The following is a 25,003-nucleotide window of genomic DNA, read 5'->3' on the forward strand; positions in this document are numbered from 1 at the left end:
TCACTTAACTTTTTCCTGCCTCAGTTTCCTGGGTGTGGATTGGGTTAATAACAGCCCATCTTTATGGGGGAGTTGTACAGAATAAAATGTGATTGTCCATGTAAAATGTAGAGCTTGCCACATGGCCCATAGTAAGTGTCCAATAAAAATGAAAGTCTGGGGCTTCCCTGGTGGTGCAGTGGTTGAGAATCTGCCTGCTAATGCAGGGGACACGGGTTCGAGCCCTGGTCTGGGAGGATCCCACATGCCGCGGAGCAAGTAGGCCCGTGAGCCACAACTACTGAGCCTGCGCGTCTGGAGCCTGTGCTCCGCAACAAGAGAGGCCGCGATAGTGAGAGGCCCGCGCACCGCAATGAAGAGCAGCCCCCGCTTGCCACAACTAGAGAAAGCCCTCACACAGAAACGAAGACCCAACACAGCAAAAATAAATAAATTAATTAATAAACTCCTACCCCCAACATCTAAATAAATAAATAAAAAAAAAAAAAATGAAAGTCTGTCCTTGCTTGAAACCTTCCAGTGGTTCCCGTGGCATTTATAGTCCTATCCAAACTCCTGCAGGGTCCTAGAAGACTCTGAATTCATCACTTGGCCCCTGCCATCTTGGCCCCTTCTCTCATACCAGCCTCAACCCCACTTACTTTATGCCAAGTTCATATGTATACAGTGGGGGTTTTTTTTTGAATATAAAGACCATCTTTTTAAAAATTTTTATTTTTATTTATTTATTTTTGGCTGCATCGCGTCTTAGTTGCGGCGCACAGGATCTTTCGTTGCGGCACGTGGGCTCTTTGTTGCGGTACGTGAGCTTCTCTCTAGTTGTGGCACGTGGGCTCCACAGCGTGCGGGCTCAGTAGTTGTGGTGCGTGGGCTTAGTTGCTCTGTGACATGTGGGATTTTGGTTCCCCGACCAGGGATCAAACCCGCGTCCCCTGCATTGGAGGGTGGATTCTTAACCACTGGACCACCAGGGAAGTCCCTTGTTTGTTTTTTGTTTTGTTTTATTTTGTTTTTAACCTCTTGTTGTTTCCTCTGATTTCAGCTTAAATGTCACCTCCTCAGGAAGGCTGTCCCTGACCACTCAGGACTCCCTTCCCCCCATTAATCTCTTTCCTACATCACACTTAACCTAGTTGGTGATGGTTAGTTTTGTTGTTTATTGTCTCTCTCTTTCTCCCCTGCTCAACGGTAAACTGTTTTGTTCACTGTGGAATCTCCCAGCACCTGCAACCTCCCATAATAGGCTCTAAATAGATGCTTGTTGTACTGGTATCCAGTCTCCAGTAGAGGCCCCTCACCTACATCCACATTGGTCTTTCTTGAGCAAATCTGATCAAGCTCTGTCCTGCTTCAGATGCATCAAAGACTCCTTGGTGCTCTGGGGGCAGGAGGAAAAACCAAACGCTCTCACCTCACATTCAGGTCCTTTCAGGTCTGGCTCTGCGTCTTTCTCCCCACCCTGCCTCACGCTCCAGCACTGATACTGTGGGCAAAGTCACTTCCCCTGTTTGACTTGCTTTATTTCTCAGTTAAGTTGACCAAGCTTCCTTCTGAACTTCAGATTAACCTCACTCGTTTCTTGTGTACATATCATTGCATGCCTGTCCTTGTGGAGATTTATCATTTATCCATCAGGTTGCACCCTGTTAATTTCAGGTGCTCTTTTCTGTCGCATTCTGTTTCTCTTTCCCCAATCCAGGTGACTCCCACCTCCTTTTCCTCCCTGTCTCCTGTGCCCCTCCCCCACCCTACAAATCCCCTCTAAAATGTTTTCTTTGGGTCCTTGGGTAATGTCCAAACAGTCCCTTGAACAATCCTATGCTGGTTTTAAAATCTTATGCACGTTTTAAAATTACATTTAAGTTGTTAGGCGATAGCTCTCATTCTGTTTCTGCCCCCCCCCCGCATTGTCTTTAATATCTGTTTATGTTGATGCAGGAACACTGAGTTCATTGCATCAGAGTGCTGCATGGTATTCCCACAGCATGCATCCTCACATTTCACTTACTCATTCTCCTTGTGACAGACATGGGGGTTCCCTCCAACACCCTGCTACCAGCAGTACTGCTGGCAGTGGACATGTTGTCCTGCCTCTTCTGGGCTTGCCCTGTTTCCCTGGGAGATGTTTCCAGGTGTGGAGTTGCTGAGCCGGAGGGGCTTTACTTGTTCACAAGTACTGGCAAGTGCTGTCCCGCATGGGGGACCAGCCCATCCCTGATCACCCAGCGTAGGAGAATTCCCCTTTGTCTCCATCTTTGCCAATGTTCAGTGTTATCCATCTCTCTGATTGGCAATCTGATGACTATAAAGTGGTCTCTTGCTTTTGCTTTCTGGACACCAGTGAGATTGATATATTGTTCTTGTTAGTTGAAATTCCCCTTTTATGAGTCTCCTGTTTATACACTTTGCTCATTCGCCTATTAGATTCTATAACTTTTTCTTGTAATATTTTAGATATTAATTCCTTGTTTCATTTTAATATAGTAAAAATTCACCCTTTCTAAAAAATGAGTTTTACTAACACAACATTGTATTGATAAATCAACTATAGTCCAATATAAAATAAAAATTAAGAAAAATTTAAAAATAAAAAATGAGTTTTCTAAAATTAATTTTTAATGGAGTATAGTTGATTTACAATGTTTTGTTAGTTAAAAAATGAGTTTTAACAAACATAAACAATCATATAATCACCACCATAATCAAGACAGAGAACAGTTCCATCGTCCCCACCCCCACCCCACCTCCAGAATTCCCTGACGTCCCTTTTACAGTCAGTCTCTCTTCCCACCCCTAGCTTCTGGCAATTGCTAAGCTGTTTTCTGTCTTATAATTCTGTCATATTCAGACTGTCATACAAGTGGAATCATATAGTATATAGCCTTAAAAAAAATTATTTGGCTGTGCCAGGTCTTAGTTGCAGCATGTGGGATCTAGTTCCCTGACCAGGGATCAAACCAGGGCCCCGTGCATTGGGAGCGCTGAGTCTTAACCACTGGACCACCAGGGAAGCCTTTTGAATCTGCTTCTTCCTTTGAGCATAATGCATCTGAGGTTCATTTCTCTGTTGTGTGTGTATCAGTAGGCAGTTTGTTCCTTCTTATTAATGAATAGCATTACATTGGATGAACAACCCACATTTTGTTTATCCAATTATTGTTTTATTTTTATTTTTTTAATTTTTGGCTGTGTTGGGTCTTTGTTGCTGCATGTGGGCTTTCTCTAGTTGTGGTGAGTGGGCTTCTCATTGCGGTGGCTTCTCTTGTTGTGGAGCACCGGCTCTAGGTGCGTGTGCTCAGTAGTGTGGCTCACAGGCTCTAAAGCGCAGGCTCAGTAGTTGTGGCTCATGGGCTTAGTTTCTCTGCTGCATGTGGGATCTTCCTGGACCAGGGATTGAACCCGTGTCCCCTGCATTGGCAGGCGGATTCTTAACCACTGCACCACCAGGGAAGTCCCCGATTATTGTTTAAAGGATATTTGGACTGTTTCCAAATGTGTCAGTTTGATTTTGATGACCTTGACAGTTTTGAGTAGTCCTGATCAGGTATTCTGTGCAATGTCTAACTTCTTTTTTTTTTTGCGGTACGCGGGCCTCTCACTGTTGTGGCCTCTCCCTTCGCGGAGCACAGGCTCCGGACGCGCAGGCTGAGCGGCCATGGCTCATGGGCCCAGCCGCTGCGCGGCATGTGGTATCCTCCCGGACTGGGGCATGAACCCGTGTCACCTGCATTGGCAGGCGGACTCTTAACCACTATGCCACCAGGGAAGCCCCAATGTCTAACTTCTTGAACACTATCCTTTGAGTTTTGCGGGGCATCCCACTGTGATGCTCTGTGGACTTAACTTACCTGCCAGAGCCAATTAAGCTGTTGTCTGTGAAGGGGGTTTCGTGGATTGTTTAAGGCACACCTTTTTTCTGGCGCCTGGAGTGAATTTTAAGCGTCAATAAAACTTTACCTTCACTGACTCTCTTTTTTTTTTTTAACTTTCTTTTTTCTTGGTTGCTTTTTTTCTGACTCTGTGTTTTATTTTAGTTCAGGCTATTCTCATGGTGGCCAGCAATGATTGACAGTTGGTTTTATGGTCTGTTTGTTGATCTCTGTCAGGACACTGGGGGTCTATTCTCTATCCAGTGGGAAAAGAGGGGGAATCTGATTTGTTAGTCTTTTTTTTTTTTTTGATAGTTTGCTTATTATTTGTGAGCTCAAATCGGTTAAGAAAATACTGAGAGAAATAGAAAGCATTGAAAGGAGCAGCCCACTGAGATACAGGCCAGTGAGTTTTTGTGTTTTTTTGGTTTATTTTGGCACATGGCTGAGGTTGTTGAACTGAAGCTGAAAGTTTTCAGTGTTTCTCTATGAGTCTGAAATATTTTATTACCTCCACAGAATGTTAATTAATAAGTCAAATTATACCTCTTAAATTTAAGAAGGTTTATCAGAGCTAATGGGGCTTACATAAATATAAGGAAATACAAAATTTCAAGAAAATAAAGAAATGGAAGTTAGCAGTTTAGACGTGCTAGCCTTTGAAGAGAAAAACAACAACAACAACTAAGCTTTACAAAAATGTTAGCTTAAGAGGGTTTTTTTTTTTTTTAAATATAATAGTGTTTATTTTTACTTGCTGACAGTTTGCTTTATTTATTTATTTATTTTTGGCTGTGTTGGGTCTTCGTTTCTGTGCGAGGGCTTTCTCTAGTTGTGGAGAGCGGGGGCCACTCTTCATCGCGGTGCGCGGGCCTCTCACAATCGCGGCCTCTCTTGTTGCGGAGCACAGGCTCCAGACGCGCAGGCTCAGTAATTTTGGCTCACGGGCCCAGTTGCTCCGCGGCATGTGGGATCTTCCCAGACCGGGGCACGAACCCGTGTCCCCTGCATCAGCAGGCAGACTCTCAACCACTGCACCACCAGGGAAGCCCAAGAGGGTTTTTTTTGACTAGTTATTTGTTTTAACAGCTTTATTGCTATATAATTTACATATCATAAAATTCACCCATTTAAAGTATACAGCTCAATTAATTTTAGTAGATTTAGAGAGTTGTACAACCGTCAGCATAATCTGTAATTTCACTCTCCTTCTGCACCCTCCTTACCCCAGCCCTAGGCTGACACTAATCTACCTTATTCTCTGTAGATTTGCCTATTTTGGACATTTCATGTAAATAGAATCATGCAATATGTGGTCTTTTGTTATGGACTTGTTTCATTTAGTGTAATTTTTTTGAGGTGTATCCATGTTGTAGCATGAATCAGTACTTCATTCTTTTTATTGCTGAATAATATTCCAGTGCATGGCCATAAAAAGAAAAGAAATTGAGTTATTTGTAGTGAGGTAGATGGACCTAGAGTCTGTCATACAGAGTGAAGTCAGAAAGAGAAAAACAAATACCGTATGCTAACACATATATATGGAATCTAAAAAAAAATAGTTCTGAAGAACCTAGGGGCAGGACAGGAATAAAGACACAGACGTAGAGAATGGACTTGAGGACACGGGGAGGGGGAAGGGTAAGCTGGGACGAAGTGAGAGAGTGGCATGGACATATATACACTACCAAATGTAAAACAGCTAGTGGGAAGCAGCCACATAGCACAGGGAGATCAGCTCGTGCTTTGTGACCACGTAGAGGGGTGCGATAGGGAGGGTGGGAGGGAGATGCAAGAGGGAGGGGATATGGGGATATATGTATACATATAGCTGATTCACTTTGTTATACAGTAGAAGCTAATACAACACTGTAGAGGAACTATACTCCAATAAAGATGTTAAAAAAAAATTCCAGTGCATGGATATACCACATTTATTTATCCATTCATCAGTTGATGGACATCTTGGTTGTTACTGTTTTTTAACTCTTTTGAATAATGCTGCTATGAAGATTTGTGTTCAAGTTTTTGTGTGGATGTTTTCATTGTCTTCAGTATGTACTAGGAGTGGAACTGCTGGGTCATGTGGTACCTGTGTTTAACCTTTTGAGGAACTACGGACTATTTTCCAGAGCAGCTGCATTATTTTCCGTTTCCTCCAGGAGTGAATGAAGGTTCTAATGCCTCTACATCTGCCTCCTCTCCAACTCTTGTTATTGTTTGTTTTTATTATTATTATTACAGTCCATTTCCCTAATGATGTTGAGCATCTTTATATTTGTTTATTGACTGTGTGCCTATCTTATTTGGAGAAATGTCTATTCATATTTTGCCCATTTTACAATTGGATTGTTATCTTTTTTTTTTTTTTTTTTTTTTTTTTTTTTTTTTTTTTTCTTTTTGCGGTATGCGGGCCTCTCACTGTTGTGGCCTCTCCCGCTGCGGAGCACAGGCTCCGGACGCGCAGGCCCAGCGGCCATGGCTCACGGGCCCAGCCGCCCCCCGGCATATGGGATCCTCCCAGACCGGGGCACGAACCCGTATCCCCTGCATCGGCAGGCGGACTCTCAACCACTGCGCCACCAGGGAGGCCCGGATTGTTATCTTTTTATTAAGTTGTGAGAATTCTTTATATACAAGTCCTTATCAGATATATGATTTGCAGGTATTTTCTCTGTTTTATTTTCGTTTTCTTTTTTTTTTTTATGTGGGATCTTATTTCCCTAACCAGGGATCAAACCCACGCCCCCTGCAGTGGAAGCGCAGAGTCCTAACCACTGGACCACCAGGGGATTCCCTTATTTTCATTTTCTTGATATGAATCACTCTATTCAAATTTTCTGTTCTTTCTTGTACTTCCTCAGAAAAAAAAAAATTCACCCATATTTTCAAATTTCTTGAGTTCTCTTTTCAACCTTTCAGTTACTTAATTAAACTTTATACCTAGTTAACAATTATTTGTATCAAATAATCTCTGTTGAAATAACCAGTGTGGTTTCTGTCCCCCTGACTGAATCCTGACTGATACAAATGTGTACCCCTTTGTGTCTGTTTTCTTTTTTTTTTTTTGGCTTGACTTGATATTTGTGAGATTTATCCACATTGATGCATGTAGCTGTAGTTCATTGTCATTTCTTTGTCCATTTTGTTTGTGGGCAGATTGGGTTGTTTCTAGTATGGGGCTATTACAGTGGTGCTGCTGTGAACATTCTTGCATCTCTCTTTTGGTGAACAAGTGCCCACATTTCTGTTGGATATGAACATACCTAGGAGTGGAATTGCTGAGTCATGGGGCAGATGTATGTTCAGCTTTTTTTTTTTTTTTGCGGTACGCGGGCCTCTCACTGTTGTGGCCTCTCCCGTTGCGGAGCACAGGCTCCGACGCGCAGGCTCAGCGGCCATGGCTCACGGGCCCAGCCGCTCCGCAGCATGTGGGATCTTCCCGGACCGGGGCACAAACCCGTGTCCCCTGCATCGGCAGGCGGACTCTCGACCACTGCGCCACCAGGGGAGCCCTGTTCAGCTTTAATAGATGCTGCCAGACGGTTTTCCAAAGAGATTATACCTGTTACACTCTCTCCTGTACTTTGTGAGAATTCTAGTTGCTCCCCGTTCTTACCGTCATCTATGTGTAGTATTGAGAGTTTTTTTCATTGTAGCCCCTTTGATGAGTGTCAGCTCCATTTATTGAGTCCCTCCTTTCCCCACTGATCTGCCACCTATGTCATATAACAAGTTTCATGAATGTGTGGGTCTGTTCCTGGGCTCTCTATTCTATTCCATCGATCATTTTGTCTATCCCTCCACCAATATCACACCGTCATGTTTACTATAGCTTCATACTAAGCCCTGAAATCTAGAAGGCACAACTTTTCTTCACTCTTCTTTTTCACAATTATCTGGTAATTTGTGGCCCTTTATTCTTCCATATAAATTTTAGAATCATCTTGATCAAGTTTTTTTTTTTTAATTTTTTTAAAATTTTTGGCTGCGTTGGGTCTTCATTGCTGCATGAGGGCTTTCTCTAGTTGCGGCGAGGGGGGGCTACTCTTTGTTGCGGTGCATGGGCTTCTCATTGCGGTGGTTCCTCTTGTTGCAGAGCATGGGGTTTAGGCACCCACGCTTCAGGAGTTGTGGCTTGCGGGCTCTAGAGCACAGGCTCAGTAGTTGTGGCACACGGGCTTAGTTGCTCTGTGGCATGTGGGATCTTCCTGGACCAGGGCTCGAACCTGTGTCCCCTGCATTGGCAGACGGATTCCTAACCACTGCACCACGAGGGAAGCCCCTGATCCACCTTTTTTTCGTAGATATTCTTAATCCAGTTAAGGATATTCTCCTCTATTCTAATTTACTAAGAAATTTTAACATGAATAGGAGTTGATTTTTAAAAAATCATTTAAAATCAGGGGTTTTTTTTGCATTTATTGCTATAATCATATGTGTTTTTAAAGATTGTATGTATGTGTGTAACTGAGTCACTTTGCTGTACAGCAGAGATTGGCATAGCATTGTAAATCAACTCCAATTAAAAAAATAAGTAAACACCTAATTACACTCTAAAAAGAATCATATGTATTTTTATTTTCTTCTAATCTGTTAATATGAATTACATTACCATCCTTGAATAATCATATGTGTTTTTATTTTCTTCTAATCTGTTAATGTGAATTACATTACCATCCTTGAATACCTGGAATAAATTCAACTAAGTCATTATTTATTATCTTTTTAAAAAATACATGGTTACATTTGGCTTGCTAATATTTTGTATGAGAGTTTTACATCTATATTCGTGAATGAAACTGATCTGTTTTTTTCTTAAAACATTTTTTTTTAAAATCAAAAACAATTTTTTCTTAATTCATTTTATTTATTTATTTTTTTTCTTCGACCTGTTATTTTCTCTTCTGATCATATTTTTTCTGCTTTTGGTGTCGTAGTTATGCTAGAACAGTCAGGATGATTTGTTCCTTGAGTTTGGCAGAACATGCCTATAACATTATCTGGGCCCAATGTCATCTTTGTGGGAAGATTTTGTTTTAATTCAATTTAATGTTCCTTTTCTTTCTTTCTTTTTCTTTTCTTATTTTGGCTGTGTCGGTTCTTAGTTGCTGTGGGAAGATTTTTAACCACTGCTTCTATTTTACCAATACTTAGAAGAAAACTCAGGCTCTCTTTTAACTTTTTTCCTATTTTTAAATGTTTTATTATAACTCTTATTTCTTTCTGAGCCATTTCTAAGGCTCTGTTCTAGGAATTTGTTCACTTGTTTAGGTTTTCAAAATTGTTGGCATGGAGGGACTTCCCTAGTGGTCCAGTGGTTAAGACTCCTCACTCCCAATGCAGGGGCCCTGGGTTCGATCCCTGGTCAGGGAACTAGATCCCGCATGCCACAACTAAGAGCCTGCATGCCGCAACTAAGACTGGTGCAGCCAAAATAAATAAATAAATATTTAAAAAAGAATTGTTGGCTTGTACTATAGTTGTTAACAATACGAATAAATTCTTGGTCTTGGTTCATTAATTCTTCTTTGCCTCGGTGTTAGTCTTAGCTCCACGCTGGCGCAGTTCTTTTTCAAGTGCTGTCTTCTTCATGGGAACAAGAGGAAAGCCTAGGGACTTGGGTGGTCTCCAGTCTTTGTCCCAAGGTTACCCTGACGCTCGGGATAAATGGTGGAGGCCAAAAAATCGCAGCCCAGAGACTTCCACCCCTCCCAGAATCCCCGTTCTGCTTTGGGCTGCTCTTTACCCTTCTTCTCTTACACATCCCCACCTCATCCATTGCAGCCCAACCATGGTCCCAGAGGACTCTTTGTTTTGGGGGTGGTGTTGACAGTTCCCTTAACCTCCCTCTGGCTTGCTTGGAGTCTCTGGGTTGGTGGTTAAGGGAGCCACAGCCTGGCTCTTTCTCCTTGTTCTGTGCTAGAGGCCCTTTAGCTGTGATCTCAGCCTTCTGCATCAGTGATTTCCTCTGCCTGAGGGAACCTGGCCTGATTTATGCCTCACTTCTCACCTTCTCCTGGATCCTTGCCTGCTTTCCCACCTGAGGGCATCCCTGTTCTGTGATCCTATCACACTGAACTACTCAGTGCTCTCTGGTTTCTGGACAGTCTCCCCATGACCCTGTGAACTCCTTTAATATCAGAACTGTGATTTGTCCATTTGAGAGCTCCCGTGCTTATTATGTGCCTGGCACATAGTAGGTGCTCTACATATATTAAAAACCTAATCAACACCCATGTTCATAGCAGCATCATTCACAATAGCCAGGAGGTGGAAACAACCCAAACATTCATGGGCAGATGAATGGAAAAGCAAAATGTGTTATATACACACAGTGGAATATTATTCACCCTTCAAAAGGAAGGGCATTCTGACACCTGCTACAACATGGATGAACCTTGAGGACATTATGCTAAGTGAAGTAAGCCAGGCACACAAGGACAGATACTCTATGATTCCACTTAAATGAGGTACCTAGAGTAGTCAAAGTCATAGAGACAGACAGTACACTGGTGGTTGCCTGGACCTGAGGGGATGGGGAATGTGGACTCAGCGTTTAATGGGAATAGCGTGTCAGTTGGGGAAGATGAAAATGTTCTGGAGATGGTGGTGATGGTTACACAATAATGTGAATATACTTGACATGTAAAAATGGCTGAGATGGCAAATTCTACGTTGTGTGTATTTTATCACAATTAAAAACTTTTTTAATTAAGAAAAAAACAAACAAACAAAAAGTAATACAATCATGTGAGTTGTCTGAGGTCACACAACTTTTTCCAGATAGAACTATTGTTCCTGGGAATATAATTGTCAAAGACCCAGGCACTTTCATCAAAGATCTAAGTATAAGAATTAAAACTAGAAAAAACTAGGAAAAATAGAATATTTTTACAATTATATGATGATATTGAACACTTAAAAAATGCTTATTTAAAAAAAAGAAAAAAAGGGAGTTCCCTGATGGCCTAGTGTTTAGGATTCCAGCCTTTCACTGCCATGGCCTGGGTTCAATCCCTGGACAGGGAACTGAGATCCCACAAGCCGTGTGGCATGGCCAAAAAATAAAATAAAATAAAACATGTTTATTAAGTGTTTATATTTCTTGTGAGATTCTCTTTTCATATTATTTGCCCATTTTTTCCTACCATTGTCTTTTCTTTTTTTGGCTGCCCTGACCAGGTCCTAACCACTGGACTGCCAGGGGACTCCCTGCCTTTTTCATATTGACTGGTTGAAGCTCTTTTTATAGGATAGTGTCATTGATATTTTTTATTCATCACGCTACAAATATTTTCTTCCGATCTGTATTTGGTTTTAACTTTGCTTATGGTTTCTTTAGCCCTAAAGAAGCATTTAGTCTTCATGCATTTAAATCCACTGGTCTTTGTGTGTGTGTGTGTGTGTGTCTTCTGAGTTTTGTGCCAGACTTTGAAAGTTCTGGGGGTGCTTCACTGTTACCTCTAAATGGTGCCTGTGAGAAAGAAAACATTAACTGCTGCCGCTTCTTTTCTAAAAAGCTGCTGTGAGATGTTAATAAATTAATGAGTGAAAAACTGCCTTCCCCCTGGCTCCTGAGTATGTGCCACATGCACTCCTGCTCCCAGACTTTTGTTCAGGCCATTCCCGTCCCCTGCAACACCCTTTCCCTCTTAGCGCCTCCTGCAGATTCCCCCTGGCCTGCTGGCCTGCCCTTCCACACAGAACACTTCCCCTTTCCCATCCGCTGGGTCCCGTGAGCCCCAGGCCAGCTCTGAAACCAGTGAGGCTGCACTAGTGCTGTCCCACCCACAGCTGGGTGTGAAGCCTTCTCTCTCTGGGGTGGAGGGGGAGTAGGCTTGCGACAAAACTGGGGGTTGGGATCGAGGAGGTTTGTTTCTGACCGCATGTCCCTGCCTTCTCCCAGGAAGGCCTTTGGTGCCACAGTGGCCCCGCCGAGTGATCTGTGACCCTGGTGTCTGGCATGCGTGGCCAGTGCTCTGGGAGTCCTGGGAGCTGGCTGCAGTGAGTGGGTGGCCAGACTCAGCGTGGGGTTGGGGCGAGGGTCGCTCGGGGCCCACAGTCTGGGGTCAGGGTCAAGGGTGCGGTGTGGTTGGGACTGAGTCTGGGGAGTGTTTGTGCCTGGTTGGGGCTGGCTCCGTCTAAAGTTGAGATCAAGGACTTGTGGGGCTCAATTTGGAGGCAAGAGGAGGGGTTTCATGGGGCTCTGACCAGGGCTTGGCTGGAAGGGGCCTGGAGCCCCGATAGGGCCAGAGACCTGTGGGAGGTTAGGCCTCCTGGGCCAGTGCAGGATCACCTTAGTGCTCAGTGCTCCCTTGGCTCTGATCTCAGACCTTTGTCATACACTGTGGCTGGCTGGCTCTGGGTGACCCTTAGGGAAGGCAGCGGGACCAAGAGGGGCCCAGCACCTGCTCCCTGCTGGGGTCGGGTGGGATGTGTCCAGCCCTGGCCTGAGCCCCATGGAAGGTCCAGAGGCCAAGGTCCAGCTCTTTCTGCCCCAGACCCACTGGGTGACCTCAGGCAGTCCCTGTCGCTATTGACTCTCTGTTCATTCAGCCGTTATTTCCCCTCCCCTTATGCTCCAGGCACCGCGGTCAGTGTCCCCATCGTTCAGATGTAACAGGGATCCCGTCCTGCCCGTCTCTTGCACATGTGGGATGTGAAAAGCTCTGGCTTGCTGTGCTGCTGGTCATGTGGCTGAACTGACCCTCCAGCTGTGGCGGGTGCAGCTCAGAACACACCTGGTAGCTGCCTGGAGCTGCCCGCGAGAAATCCGTTCATTCTCATCTCCATCCTGAGCTAATGGGATGAGCCCTTCTCACTGTTCCCAAAGCCTCCCTGTTCTTCCAGGACCACCTGACTTTCCAGGAGCATTGAGGTGACCCTGGAGATCCAGGCTCTGGTCCTGAACGCTGTGACCTTGACCGCTGCCCCCTCAGAGGCCCAGACCCCCCCTGGGATTTGCTGTGGTGATTCCTGTGGGTCCTCCCCACTCTGCCCTCTCTCTGCCAGGAGGGCTTTTCCCCTCAGCACCTGTCTGCTCCCCACTGCTGGTCTGGTCTCAGCTGAGCCTCCCCTGGGCCAGGGGCTGGGTTGGAGAGATCGGGGCAGCCCTGGGGGATGGAAGGAGAGGGTGGGAGGGTGTTTGGGGCATAGGGGCTCCTTTATTTCACCCCAGTCACAGACACACAGACTCAAGGCAGTGCTCAGCCTTCTATTAGACATTCTGTCTCGCCGAGACAAACGCCCACCCTACATTCATCTGGAGCGCACTCCCGGCGGGGTGGCGTGTGTTCTGGTGGCTGGGCAGGGTGTAGGGGACAGGACTGGCATCCTGTCCTCTGAGAGGGGGCCTGGGTGAGGTTCGCGTGCTTGTGGCAGTGGCTGGGGAAGGGCTTTCATGCCCTGCACAGGGTTGCACGTGCAGTGGTGTCCCAGACCAGGACGCAGGGCCCTGCCCGTGGGGAGCAGCCTGGGAGTGGGCGGGCGACAGCCGAGGCCTGGGCTCTCTTGAGGGGCCTTCCCCTGGTGCCTCCAGGTCCAGCCTCTGGCCCAGGTCCCAAGAAGATGGGGTTTCCTTGGAGGGTCACGGGGGGAGCCCCTGCCTCACGTTCGCTCTGCCCCTTGCCTGGCACTGCACTCTCTCAGCCCGTTTCCTCCACTGGAAGCTGGGACCCTAACCCCTCAGAGGGAGGATCCTCTGAGAGGGGCCTGTGGGCTCGCGGGTTTGTGGGCAGAGCCGGTGCAGACAGTGTCTGAGGGAGCGGGTGACTGGGACGCGGGGCCTGGGCACAGTGGGGCTGGGCTGGCCTAGTCGTCTTTGTCTTTGGCGCCATGTTTGAGGATGCGGGTGAACTCCACGTAGTTGAAGTTGCCTTTCTTATCGATGGGCGCCTCGCGGTACATCTCATCCACTTCCTCGTCTGTGAAGCGGTCGCCCATGGTGGTGAGCAGCTCCCGGAGGTGGTCCTCGTGGATGAAACCTGCAGGGCAGGGCCAGGGCCATGAGACAGGGACTCGGGCCAGGACACACCTAACACCCTCTATCCCCTATCCCCGGGGCCCCCACCGGCCCTTTCAGACCCCGGAGGGGCCAGGAAAAGCCACAGCCCTGGTCTCTGTTCAGTTCAAGGTCGCTAGGGCCCATAGGGAAGAGTTCCCCCATGGGGCTGTCGGAGGTGTTTCTGCAGGGGACCTGGGGCTGTGGGGCGGTGCTGGCTATGTCCTGCTTTAAGAGCCTGAGCCCCAGAGTTCCACTGCCTGAGTTTGAATGCTGATCCCCCACTTCTTTCTAGCTGTGTGACCTTGGGCAAGTTACTTAACCTCTCTTTGCCTGTTTGGTCTGGAAAATGGGGATGAAAATATGCCAACCTGGTAGGGGACTGTGATGGCAGTCAGGAAAATGTTGGAACATGCTTAGGCCAGTGGTGTGCCTGTGACCCCTGAGAAACTGCTGAAACAACTACTGCCAGCGTCGCTCTGGCCTGTCCCTGGGAGAAACCAGCTGTGAGATAGAAGCCCTTAGGAAGATTTGAGGATGGGGGCTGGTTTCTGTACCTCGTTGGCCAGAGGGCCTGAAATGGTTTGGTGTCTGGAAGGGTAGAAAGCAGAGGCCTAGTGCGTTGGGCCAGCAGGTGAACTAGGAAATGGGAAAGCTTGGTGGATGTGGGCTGTTTTAGTCTCGCATTTGGGGGAGAAAACCAGAAAGTAGCATAGCTTTTCTAGTTCTGGCAACAGAAATGGGTGATTTCTGTTCTGGCCTTTGGGGGCAAGGGGCCCTGAAGTCCCAGCGTGGCCGGGTCCCCCCGGCATATGCGGGGGTGCCCTGGGGGAGGTGTGCAGGCCCAGCCCTGGCCAGGCCTCCATCCAGAGGCTGCCCACCTGAGGCCTCCTCGTCAAAGCAGGCGAAGGCGTTGCGGATCACGTCCTCGGGGTCCGTGCCGTTCAGCTTCTCCCCAAACATGGTGAGGAACATGGTGAAGTTGATGGGCCCCGGGGCCTCGCTCATCATGCCCTCCAGGTACTCGTCCGTGGGGTTCTTCCCTGTGGTGGGGGGGCCATTGGGGCCTGCTGTCACCCCCCGTCCCCTCCCTCCTCCCTGTCCCCTCCCTTCACGGCCCCACAGACAGGAGACAGTACGTTTTGTAAACTGTAAAGCATCTCTCTGGGACGGCCGGCTCTCTGACTGCTCCCTCCCCGCTCTCCTGGCAGGTGGCCTTGACCACTTCGCTCCTCAGGTCTGGGGTCTGGATGTCCGCCACGGGTAATGCTCACTGAAGTATAAGGGCCCCCATCTGCTGACCGCTTACTGCGCCCCGTGCTCCATGTGCCTTATCGCTTTAACTTTCACCACCGGTGAGGTCAGCATTCTTATCCCCCTTCACAGGGGTGGGACCTGAGGCCCAGAGGTTAGGACTTGTCCTTCGTCACACAGCGGGTAAGGAGTAGGGCCAGCATTTGAAGCCAGGCAGCCAGACCCCAGGTCCCAGGCACAGTCTTGAAAGTAGTTAAACCAGTGAGCTTTGGTGCCACACAGGCCAGGGTTTGAATCCCAGCTCTATGCCTGTTTCCCCTGCCTCTGAGGAGGACTGTGAAGGTGAAGAAGGCAATGGCTGTAAAATGGGCAGAACGATGATTGGCATTGGCCCTATGGATTTGAATCGACTTCTGGTTCAAATCCCAACCCTACCACTTCGTAGCTGTGTGACCTTGGGCAGATTACTTAACTTCTCTGAGCCTCCGTTTCCTCATTTATAAAGTGGGAATGATAATCACACCTACCTAATAGGATTGCTTTGAGATTTAAGATAATACCTGCAGAGCTGCTTCTTGTTATTATTTTATTATTTGCTGCTCTTGTTTTTTAACCTCAGGATGATATTCCTTTTTTTGTTGTTTTTGGGCATGCCGGTGCAGCATGCAGGATCTGAGTTCCCCGACCGGGGATCCAACCCATGCCCCCTGCAGTGGAATTGTGGAGTCCTAAGCACTGGACTGCCAGGGAATTCCCAGAGGCTGATGTTCTTAACCAGAGGCCATGATTGATCTGTGGACTCACTGACATGAGCTACAAACAGGAGTGAGGATTTTTCTGGGTAGATGCCCAGGACTGTCATCAAGTCTCTGGGGTTGAGGGCCCTGGGTGCAGGCGCTCCCTCATAAATGGAAGGAGTCTTCGTGTCCCTGTCTCCTCTGAGCCTCACACACTCTGCTCTGTCCCCATGGGATGGCCGAGGCCTGAAGAGCTGTGACATTGGGACTCACAGCTCCTCCCCTCGCCAGGCCTCAGTCCTCCTTCCTGCTGGTGACCTCCTCAGGGAGGGAGCCTTCAGGTGAGTCTGGCCTGAAGCTGGGAGGGGTGTGGTGCCGAGGGTGGGGGCAGTGTGTGATGTCAGCCCTCCTGCTCCCTCTACATTGCTTGCTCCTCCCACCAGACACCCTGGGGTGCACACAAGGGTCACCATTGCACAGGAGGGGAAACAGGCACAGAGCGGGACTGCCCAGCTGTGAGGGGCAATGCCAGGGACTGACTCAGGCCTATCTGGCCATAGGCTGCCGCCTCTACTGCCAGAGACCACCCCTTCCCCCAGCCAGTGTCTGGCTGAGGTGCTCTCACCTGGATGAAGGGGGCACCAGGAACTTGGGTCGAGGGTGGTTGTCTGTGGCTAGCACATGGGGAGGGATGTGGAAGCAGAGCCACAGGCTGGGGGCTGGTGTCTGGAGGCCTGGCCTCTGGGCCTCAGTTTCCCCATCTGAGCAATGGTGAGATGCACTAGATTCCTGAGCCCTTTCAGCTCTGATTCTGATTCTCGGGAAATCGCTGGAGTCAGCCTCTCAGAGCCTGACACAGGTGACCTCTAAAGGAGGGGGGCAGATACCCTGGCCTCCCTTCTAAGGCCTCAGTTTCCCCATTGTACAACGGAAAGTCCATGCAGTTCAAACTTGCTTGTAGTTGCGGATCCCTTTCTTTAAATGAAATGGTACCGGGCAGCCCAATCCACAAATCTGCTTGAGGCAGTCCTGCCCTGGAGTGGGCCTGTCTGGGTTCAAGTCCAGTGGCGAACTGCTCTGTGCCTCAGTTTCCCTACCTGCTAAATGGAGAAAGTGATGGCAGCTACTCTCCAGGGTGGGTGCCTCATGTCAGTGCACAGGAAGTGTCCCGTAAGGGATGAGCAGCCCCACCGCCTGCTCCAGCTGCAGCCCTTGCTGGGCCCACTTGGACTCCCACACCCCGCCCCTGCTCACCCAGTGAGGCCAGCATGTCATGCAAGTCCTCCTTGTCAATGAAGCCGTCTCGGTTCTGGTCAATCATGTTGAAGGCCTCCTTAAACTCCTGGATCTGGGACTGGTCAAACATCGCGAAGACGTTGGATGTGGCCCGCTGTGGCCGCTTCTTGGTGGTCTTGGCCTTGGCCCGTTTACTGGACATCTTGGCTGCGGGCGTGTGGGGCTTTCCTGTAGGCAGTGGGTGTAAGTGGGAGAGCCTGTGACCCCGGGCCAGAGAATCTTCTGGCCTGCCCCTGCTCGGCTGTCAGCGCCTGGGCCGGTCTTCGTGCTCCCATAGGCCTGGGGCTCCTGCCACCCAGCTCATCACAGAAGCATACAGCGTTGGCCCTGTGTGATCTGAAACAACTTCCTCTACCTCTCTGAGTATACTCATCTGGGAATGGGATAGGAGTGCCCAGCCGAAGGGATTAATTGACTTAGTGCCCAAGAAGCCCCTGGCATGGTGCCCAGCACAGAGGAAGCTATTTTTGCTGTAACTGTTTGGGTAAGACACTTAGGATTGGGTTCAGTGCCAACCATTTCCGTGCTTTATCTCCTTTAAGCCTTAATAGCATTTACACTGTCCATCTCTCTCCAGCTTACAAGGTGGGTTGCCTCCTAAGAGGCTCTGAGGCTCCCTGCCCCCACCAGCAGGAAGGAGCTGGGTCAGCGGCCCTGCATTCCTGACATTCCTCATCCTCTCCTCCTCCCCATCCCTCTGCCCTCCCTCCTCTGGAGGTTCTGGAAGGCCAGTGCTCTGGACAGTCTCCCTTCCCCCCACCTGTCCACACTTGACCAGCCCCTTAGGGTGGGAGATAGACCTGATTTGGGCCCTACTCCTTGTTCTCACTCCTCAGTGCGTATAGGAGCATAAAGCTCTCCCCCCCCCCCCCGGGCTCAGAACCCCAGCTTCCTGTCACCCTTGTTTAGACCTGGTCTCCAAGCCTCCAGCCTGTCTCACCCATTGCATACAGACCCAGACACTTCACCTTGAAACCCTTGAGGGTCCCTGCCATCCCCTCCCCTCCCCTAGCAAGTCTTGGCCCCTCAGCCTGGCATCAAAGGCCCTGTGTGAACCCCTCCTGCCCTGCTCTCTGACTGGCCATGGCATCCCTCATGGCGTCCCTCCTGCCATCTATGTCTGCTCCCCAGACACCCCCCGCCCCCCGACTTTCCTTCTTGGCCCTTCCCCCTGGAATGCCCTTCCTTCTCCAGCCCAGTTCTTCAGACAGCCCTTGGGGAGCAGTCCCCCCACCCTGGCTTTGACAGTAAGCACTTAAAGGTCTGTCTCCCTCACAATCACTCAGGGCTGGTGTAAGTCCCCCGATTTAAAGCTAAGCCACGGTGGTGCTCATAGATGCTTGTTTAATGAATGACTGTGAAGGCAACTGCAGCCAGTCTGCTGGCCCCACTGTACAGATGGGGAAACTGAGGCCCAGCAAGGGCTCTTTCCCTGAACCCTTGTCATGGCTAGTGGGGACTGTGCCCCTGAAGACCTAGGGCCATGTGCCCCTCAGCTGGGGCAGTTGTGGGCCTGGCCGAGGCCCCAAGACTGCTCGCCTCCCTCTTTCCTCTGCCCTGAGTCCCTTTGTCGAGGATCTGCAGGAAGCCTTAAGTGCTCCTCGATCTGTCGCCAGGCCTTTATCTCATGACCCTGTTCAAGCCATTTGCCGTCTTTGGCCTTTGAGATCTTAAACCCTGAGCTGGGACACTGGCCAGCCCCAGCCCTTCCCCAGAGCCACAGCTGCCTATAGTTATAGACTGTCCCACTGGGTCCCACTGGACTGACACACCTGGCCCTCAGGGTTTCTCCTGTGGTTCAGGGTGCGTAGACAAAAGCCTTTCCCACCCTTGACCTGGGTGGGAGTGGGATGGTGCTGTCCTGTGGTTAGTGCTTTGAGGGGCCCACTCCTTCCCTGAGCCAGATGTTCTCTGGGGACTTTGACTCATGGCACCCACAGCCGAGAAGAAGTCCATTGGGCCCAGCAGAGGCCGTGATGGTTATCATCACTGTCACTCCCCCCCCTCCCCCTGCCCCCCGTAAAGTTCTAGGGCAGACATGGCAGGATGAGGGAGAAAGCCACGACCAGAGGCGGGAGCGGCCAAGAGCTCACCCACTGCTCTGATACTAGCTGGGCTCCCCTGCCTCCCTGGCCACCCCATCCCCGCCCTCTTGTGCTGAGGGGCCGTGACAGGGCTTGGAGCACTGAACTGTACAGTTTGTCCATCCCAGCAGTCTTGGGAAGCAGGGTGGGGAGAGTGGGGTGCCCCTCACTGTGCAATTAAAAGAACTGAGGCCCGAGAAGTGGTGTGTCCATGAGAGGGGTAGAGTCCAACTGGAAGCCAGGACCCCTGGGCTAGGGGTGGGTCTGGGGGTGGCAGATGGCCTTTCATGGTGGGCGGATGGCTCCTGAGGGGCTGAGGACTCTTTGTGACCAGAGGCAGTTTCCAGTCTTGGTTGAGGGACTGGGGTCAGAGACAGGCTGGCCTCTTAGCCCTGGAGCCGTCCCCTCCTCCTCCTGGGGACCCTAGGCACCAGCGATCCGATATAGCGGGTACTTGGCCTGCTGCAACTAGGTGCCACCTCCCCCTTTCTGGTGCCCGAAATCCCACCGTAACAGCAAAGACAAGGCCCGTGTCCCCCATTACCTCATGGTCCCTATGGCTGGCAGTGCCAGATGCCTTGCTGGTAAACTCACCTCATCTGAGACAGTTATCTCACCCTTTCCTGAGAGTAGCCAGAGCAGCTGGAGGGCTGGGGAGGAGCAGGGACCAGGTCCTGAAGCCCAGGTCCTTGTCCAGCCGGGGGGCGGGGTGAGCCCGCAGAGGGCCCCTGGCGCAACTTCCCCACCCGGCAGGCCCAGGTGGGCAGATGGCTCAGAGTGGGCAAGCCCCAGGGCGCGGCACACAGCCTCCGTGAGTGTGGGCGGGGGTTACTCCGGTCTCCATCCCTCTCTCCTGCCCCAGGAGATGGGGGATGGGACACGGACGCTCTGGAGGACACACATGGGTCCCCTAGGGCAGGGAGCACCGGCAGCCACAACGCCCTCCCGTCCTCCCGGGCATCCCGAGTCCTGGGCTTGGCACCTCTAACTGCACAGCAAAGGGGCAGGGCCCGGACAGTCTTCCCTGGCCATAGGCCCACTGGTTCCCAGAGCCGGGAACAGTCTCCCTGCTGCCCAGACCCAGCCAGAATCCCCGTCAGACCGAGCAACCTTGCAGCCCCAGCCAGGCCCACGAGCTGTCCCTGCACAGGGGCCCTCTGACACCTCCCTGCGTCCCCAAGTTCGGGCCGCGGCCGTCACACCGCCCACGCTAGACCACCCGGGCCGCCGGGCTCCCACCTGGTGCGGAGAAGGCGCTGGCTCGGTGCGCGGAGCGGGTGCGGAGCCGGGGATGGCGGGCCGTCGGTGGGGTCCGGGCTGGGCGCGGCGGGGGCGCGGGGCGGGGCGCGGCGCCGGGCCTTACAAGGCAGAAGAATGTGCGGCGGCGGCGGCGGCGGCGGCGGCGGCGGGACGGGGGCGGGGCCGCGGCAGCCCGGCCTTATTTGGCCTTGACCCACAGGCCCGGGAGGTGGGGTGTTCCCGGGTGAACCCCCAGGCTGCCAGGGCCTTCCCCATCGTGGACCGGGGAGGTGACGGGGGTGAGTAGGGGGCCTGGACTGCCCGGGGAAGGGGGTTTATCTGGGCCGGCCCTGCGAGGCCGGCAGAACATCCAGAGGGGCCTCTAGTCCTCAGACCCTACCCCCATCTTTCCCCCAAAGGCGCGCTGCCCGGCCCATTCCCGGGGGAGGGCCTCCTTCCACCAGGCCAAGTATGGCTTTTTTCCAGTCCCAGAGAAGAGGCGTGTCAGAGAGAGCCCACTATCCTCATACCGAGCCAGCAGTCAGCCTCCTGGGGTGTGGGGCGCACATGAAAGTGGGGTGGGACCGCACTGGGGACAGCCCACCTCAGCCAAGTCATTCTTCTCTCTAGGTGCCCTCAGTTTCCTTACCTGTAAAATGGGAGTGTGGTGGTGAGAATTCAGTGAAAGAGTGGCCAGAAAGACCCACGTAGACCCTGGGGAGCCAGCGAGAGGAGCAGGGGCTAGCGGACCCCCGGAGCATCGTTGCCAAAGGGGCTGCACCCCCTGTCCCTCTCTTGTTGGCCTGAGTTGGAGGATGGAGTCTGGAAGGACAGACCCATCCGCTCTGCCATCGGGCATCAGGTCCATCATTTTGACCCGTGAAGGAACACCTTACCCATCAGCCCCCACCTGGACTCCCGCCCTGCTCTCTCTCCCCTTTGATCCAACACGGACGTTCCCAAGGGAACTTTTCAACGCCCAGTTACTTGCTCTGTAAATATTAACTAACACCTGCTACCTGCCGGGCACTGTGCTTGGGTGCTGGGGTAAATACTCAAGTAATTGCACTCAGGAAGCATTTGTTCTTGTGGAGGGAAATACCATGAACAAGTAGCTCCATGGCTTGGAGGGTAGAAATAAATGCCTTGAGGGAGAATAAAACTAGGTGAGGGGAGAGAGAGTAACGGGAGGTGGGGCTGCCTCCCAGGAAGTGACATTTGGGCAGCGCTGAAGGATGTGAGGGAGTGAGCCAGCCCGCTGAGCCTCTGAGGCAGAAGCCCTGTAGGGGGAGCTTGCCCAGGTCACGGTCAAGGAGCAGCGGGAGGTCAGTGTGACTGAGGGGAGGTGGGTGGGAGAGGAGGTCTGAGAAGCACTAGGGACCTAGCCCGGGGATCCTTGTGTTACCCAAAAACTGGGTTTGCCTCTTGGTGGGTGTCAAGCCAATAGACACTAACAAGCCAAAGATCAGGAGAAGGAAGGATTTATTATTACTTGCAGCCAGTAAGGAGAATCCTACTGGTGATCTTTCCCAAAGCAGTGTTTCCCTGAACAGCAAAACTGGGGAAGTTTTAAGCTAAGGGTACATGCATATTCATGAAGGGGCTTGAGCAGAGGAGAAATCCGCATGGAAATGGGGCCAAGGTCCAAGCTTTAGCTGAAGTCAGGAGGGTCAGCATCATCATTCTGTCCTCCACCTGGGGGGGTGGGTCTTAGTCCCTGCAGAGCGCAAAGACAAGTTATTATGTCTATCCCTTGAGGAGGAGCTAGGACTCTGCTTTATCAGTGCACTGTTGTTTGACTGCCTTTTCTCTGTTCCTGCATTGCTTTGTTCTCTTAAGATCAGTAATTACTGAGACCTGTTCAAGGGCAAGCATTGTGGTCAGGCTTCGATCACAAAATGACTTAGGCCAAAATGGCTTCTCTTATGTCAAGAAAGCCATTCCTGGTTCTCTTCCTCCAGGGACCCCTTAATTTACCTGCTTACACTCGTAGGCCGCTGTAAGAAATCAGAGAGTTCTGAGCAGAAGGGTGGCATGATCTGGCTTATGTTCTAACTGAATCCCCTTTGGGGTTGGGGAGGGGGAAGCAGGGAGACCAGTGAGGAGCTATTCAACAGGATGAGGTGTCCAGACTAGTGTGGTGGCAGTGGGAGAAGTGATGGGATTCTGGACATATTGTTTTGGCTCGGGAGGGAGGGTGGCCATGCAGTGCGGCTTGTAGGATCTTATTTCCCCGACCAGGGATCAAACCTGGGCCCTCGGCAGTGAAAGCGTGGAGTCTTAACCACTGGATCACCAGGGAATTCCCATCTGGACATGCTTTGAAGTTGAATCCAGTAGGATTTTCGCATAGATTGGTATGTGTGTGAGGGTCAAGGAAGACTTGAAGACTCCAAGGGTTCTGGTCTGAGCAGCTGGAAAGAAAGAGCTAACATTTTCTAAAATGAGTCTCTTATGGAAGGAGAAGGTTTGGTGAGAGATCAGAAGTTCTGTTTTGGATATATTAAATTTTAAAAACTTTACTTTGAAATAGTTTCAAACTTACAGTAAAGTTATAAGAACTGTACAAAGAGCTCCTATATACCTTCACCCAGGTTCTCTAATCGTTAACATTTGGCTTTATTATACTGTCTTCCGTGTGTGTGTGTGTATCCTCCTCCCCAACCATGTGAGAGTAAGTTGCACACATCAAGCCCTTTTACCCCGAAATACTTCAGTGAGTATCTCCTAAAAAGGAGATTATATTACATATCCATAATACAGTGATTAAAATCAGGAAAAAATTTTTTATTGAAATATAGTCGATGTACAGTGTTATAAGTTACAGGTGTGTATAGTGTATAGTGATTCACAATTTTTTTTTTTTTTTTTTTTTTTTTTTTGCGGTACGCGGGCCTCTCACTGTTGTGGCCTCTCCCGTTGCGGAGCACAGGCTCCGGACGCGCAGGCTCCGGATGCGCAGGCTCAGCGGCCATGGCTCACGGGCCCAGCCGCTCCGCGGCATGTGGGATCTTCCCGGACCGGGGCACGAACCCGTGTCCCCTGCATCAGCAGGCGGACTCTCAACCACTGCGCCACCAGGGAAGCCCTGTTTTCCTTTTTAAGGCTAAATAATATTCCAGTGCGTGGGGAGACCACATTGCTTATCCATTCATCTGTCACCAGACATGTGGTTCTTTCCATCTTTTGGCTGTTGTGAATAATGCTGCTGTTAACATGGGTGTAGTACAAATATCTTTTCATGTCCCTGCTTTTTATTCTTTGGGGGTATATATCCAGAAGCAAAATTGCAGGATTATATGGTAATTCTGTTTTTAATTTTTTTGAGGAACCGCCATACTGTTTTCCACAGAAGCTGTACCATTTTACATTCCCACCAACAGTGCGCAAGGGGTGTAATTTCTCTACATCCTTGCCAACACTTGTTATTTTCTGTTCTTCTTCCTTCCTTCCTTCCTTCTTTCCTTCCTTCCTTCCTTTCTTTTTAATAATAGTCATCCTAATGGGTGTGAAGTGATACCTCGTTGTGGTTTTGATTTGTATTTCCATAATAACTAATGTTAAGTATCTTTTCGTGTGCTTATTGACCATTTGTGTATCTTCTTTGGAGAAATGTCTATTCAAATTCTTTGCCCATTTAAAAAATCAGGTTGTTGGACTTGCCTGGCGGTCCAGTGGTTAAGACTCCATGCTTCCACTGCATGGGGCACAGGTTCGATCCCTGGTCAGGGAACTAGATCCCTTATCAGATAATATGATTTGCAAAAATTTTCTTCCATTCTGTGGACTTCTCTGTTTAAAATAATTTTAAAAATTTATATAATTTTTATATACCATAAAATTCACCCTTTTCAAGTGTACAATTCAGTGGTTTTAGAATACTCACAGAGTTATACAACCATCACCACCATGTAATTCCAGAACATTTTATCATCCCCCAAGAATCAACATACTCATTAGCAGTCACTCCCCACTTCCCCTTCCCCTCATCCCCTGGCAAACACTAATCTACCTTCTGTCTCCGGATTTGTTTACTCTGGAAATTTAATGTAAATGGAATCATATAATATGTGGCCTTTTGTGACTGCCTTCTTTCACTTAGCATGTTTTCAAGGTCCATCTATGTTATAACATGTATCAGTACTTCATTCTTTTTATTGCTGAATAGTATTCCATTCTATTGCTATACCACATTTTGTTTATATATTTATCAGTTGATGGATATTTGGGTTGTTTCCACTTTTTGACTATTATACATAATGCTACTATGAATATTGGTGTATAAGTTTATGTGTGGATTTTTTGGATATATATCTAAGAGTGGAATTGCTGGGTCATCTGTTAACTCTATGTTTAAACTTTTGAGGGACTAACAAACTGTTTTCCTCAGTGCTGCGTTGTTTTACATTACCACCAAAAATGTGTGAGGGTTCCAGTTTCTCCACATCCTCACTAACACTAGTCTTCTAGTCATCCTATTGCGTGTGAAGTGGTATCTCATTGTGGTTTTTTTTTTTTTTT

The 25,003-nt window shown here is 49.5% G+C and overlaps 1 protein-coding gene across 1 annotated transcript; it reads right to left on the reverse strand.

Annotated features, from left to right (window-relative positions):
* Positions 1-13,072: 13,072 nt before the first annotated feature.
* MYL9 (myosin light chain 9) lies at positions 13,073-20,623 on the reverse strand. The gene is made up of 4 exons (XM_081257381.1): positions 20,483-20,623; positions 17,118-17,327; positions 14,754-14,915; positions 13,073-13,855 (listed from the first exon to the last, which is right to left on the reverse strand). The coding sequence occupies exons 2-4, from the start codon at positions 17,299-17,301 to the stop codon at positions 13,683-13,685; spliced, it is 519 nt and encodes a 172-aa protein (XP_081113507.1). The 5' UTR covers positions 17,302-17,327; positions 20,483-20,623; the 3' UTR covers positions 13,073-13,682.
* Positions 20,624-25,003: the final 4,380 nt, after the last annotated feature.

This window comes from Mesoplodon bidens (genome assembly GCF_964165515.1).
Source record: "Mesoplodon bidens genome assembly, chromosome: 15".
Classification (NCBI taxonomy): Eukaryota; Metazoa; Chordata; class Mammalia; order Artiodactyla; family Ziphiidae; genus Mesoplodon; species Mesoplodon bidens.

What these genes read in the sequence shown, in the direction of transcription:
- MYL9 (XM_081257381.1), bottom strand. Translation starts at nt 17,301, where the DNA reads ATGTCCAGTAAACGGGCCAAGGCCAAGACCACCAAGAAGCGGCCACAG. An exon ending in TGACATGCTGGCCTCACTGG is followed by an intron (nt 14,916 to 17,117) that starts GTGAGCAGGGGC and finishes CCCCCACCACAG; the next exon opens with GGAAGAACCCCACGGACGAG. An exon ending in CTTTGACGAGGAGGCCTCAG is followed by an intron (nt 13,856 to 14,753) that starts GTGGGCAGCCTC and finishes CCTGCCCTGCAG; the next exon opens with GTTTCATCCACGAGGACCAC.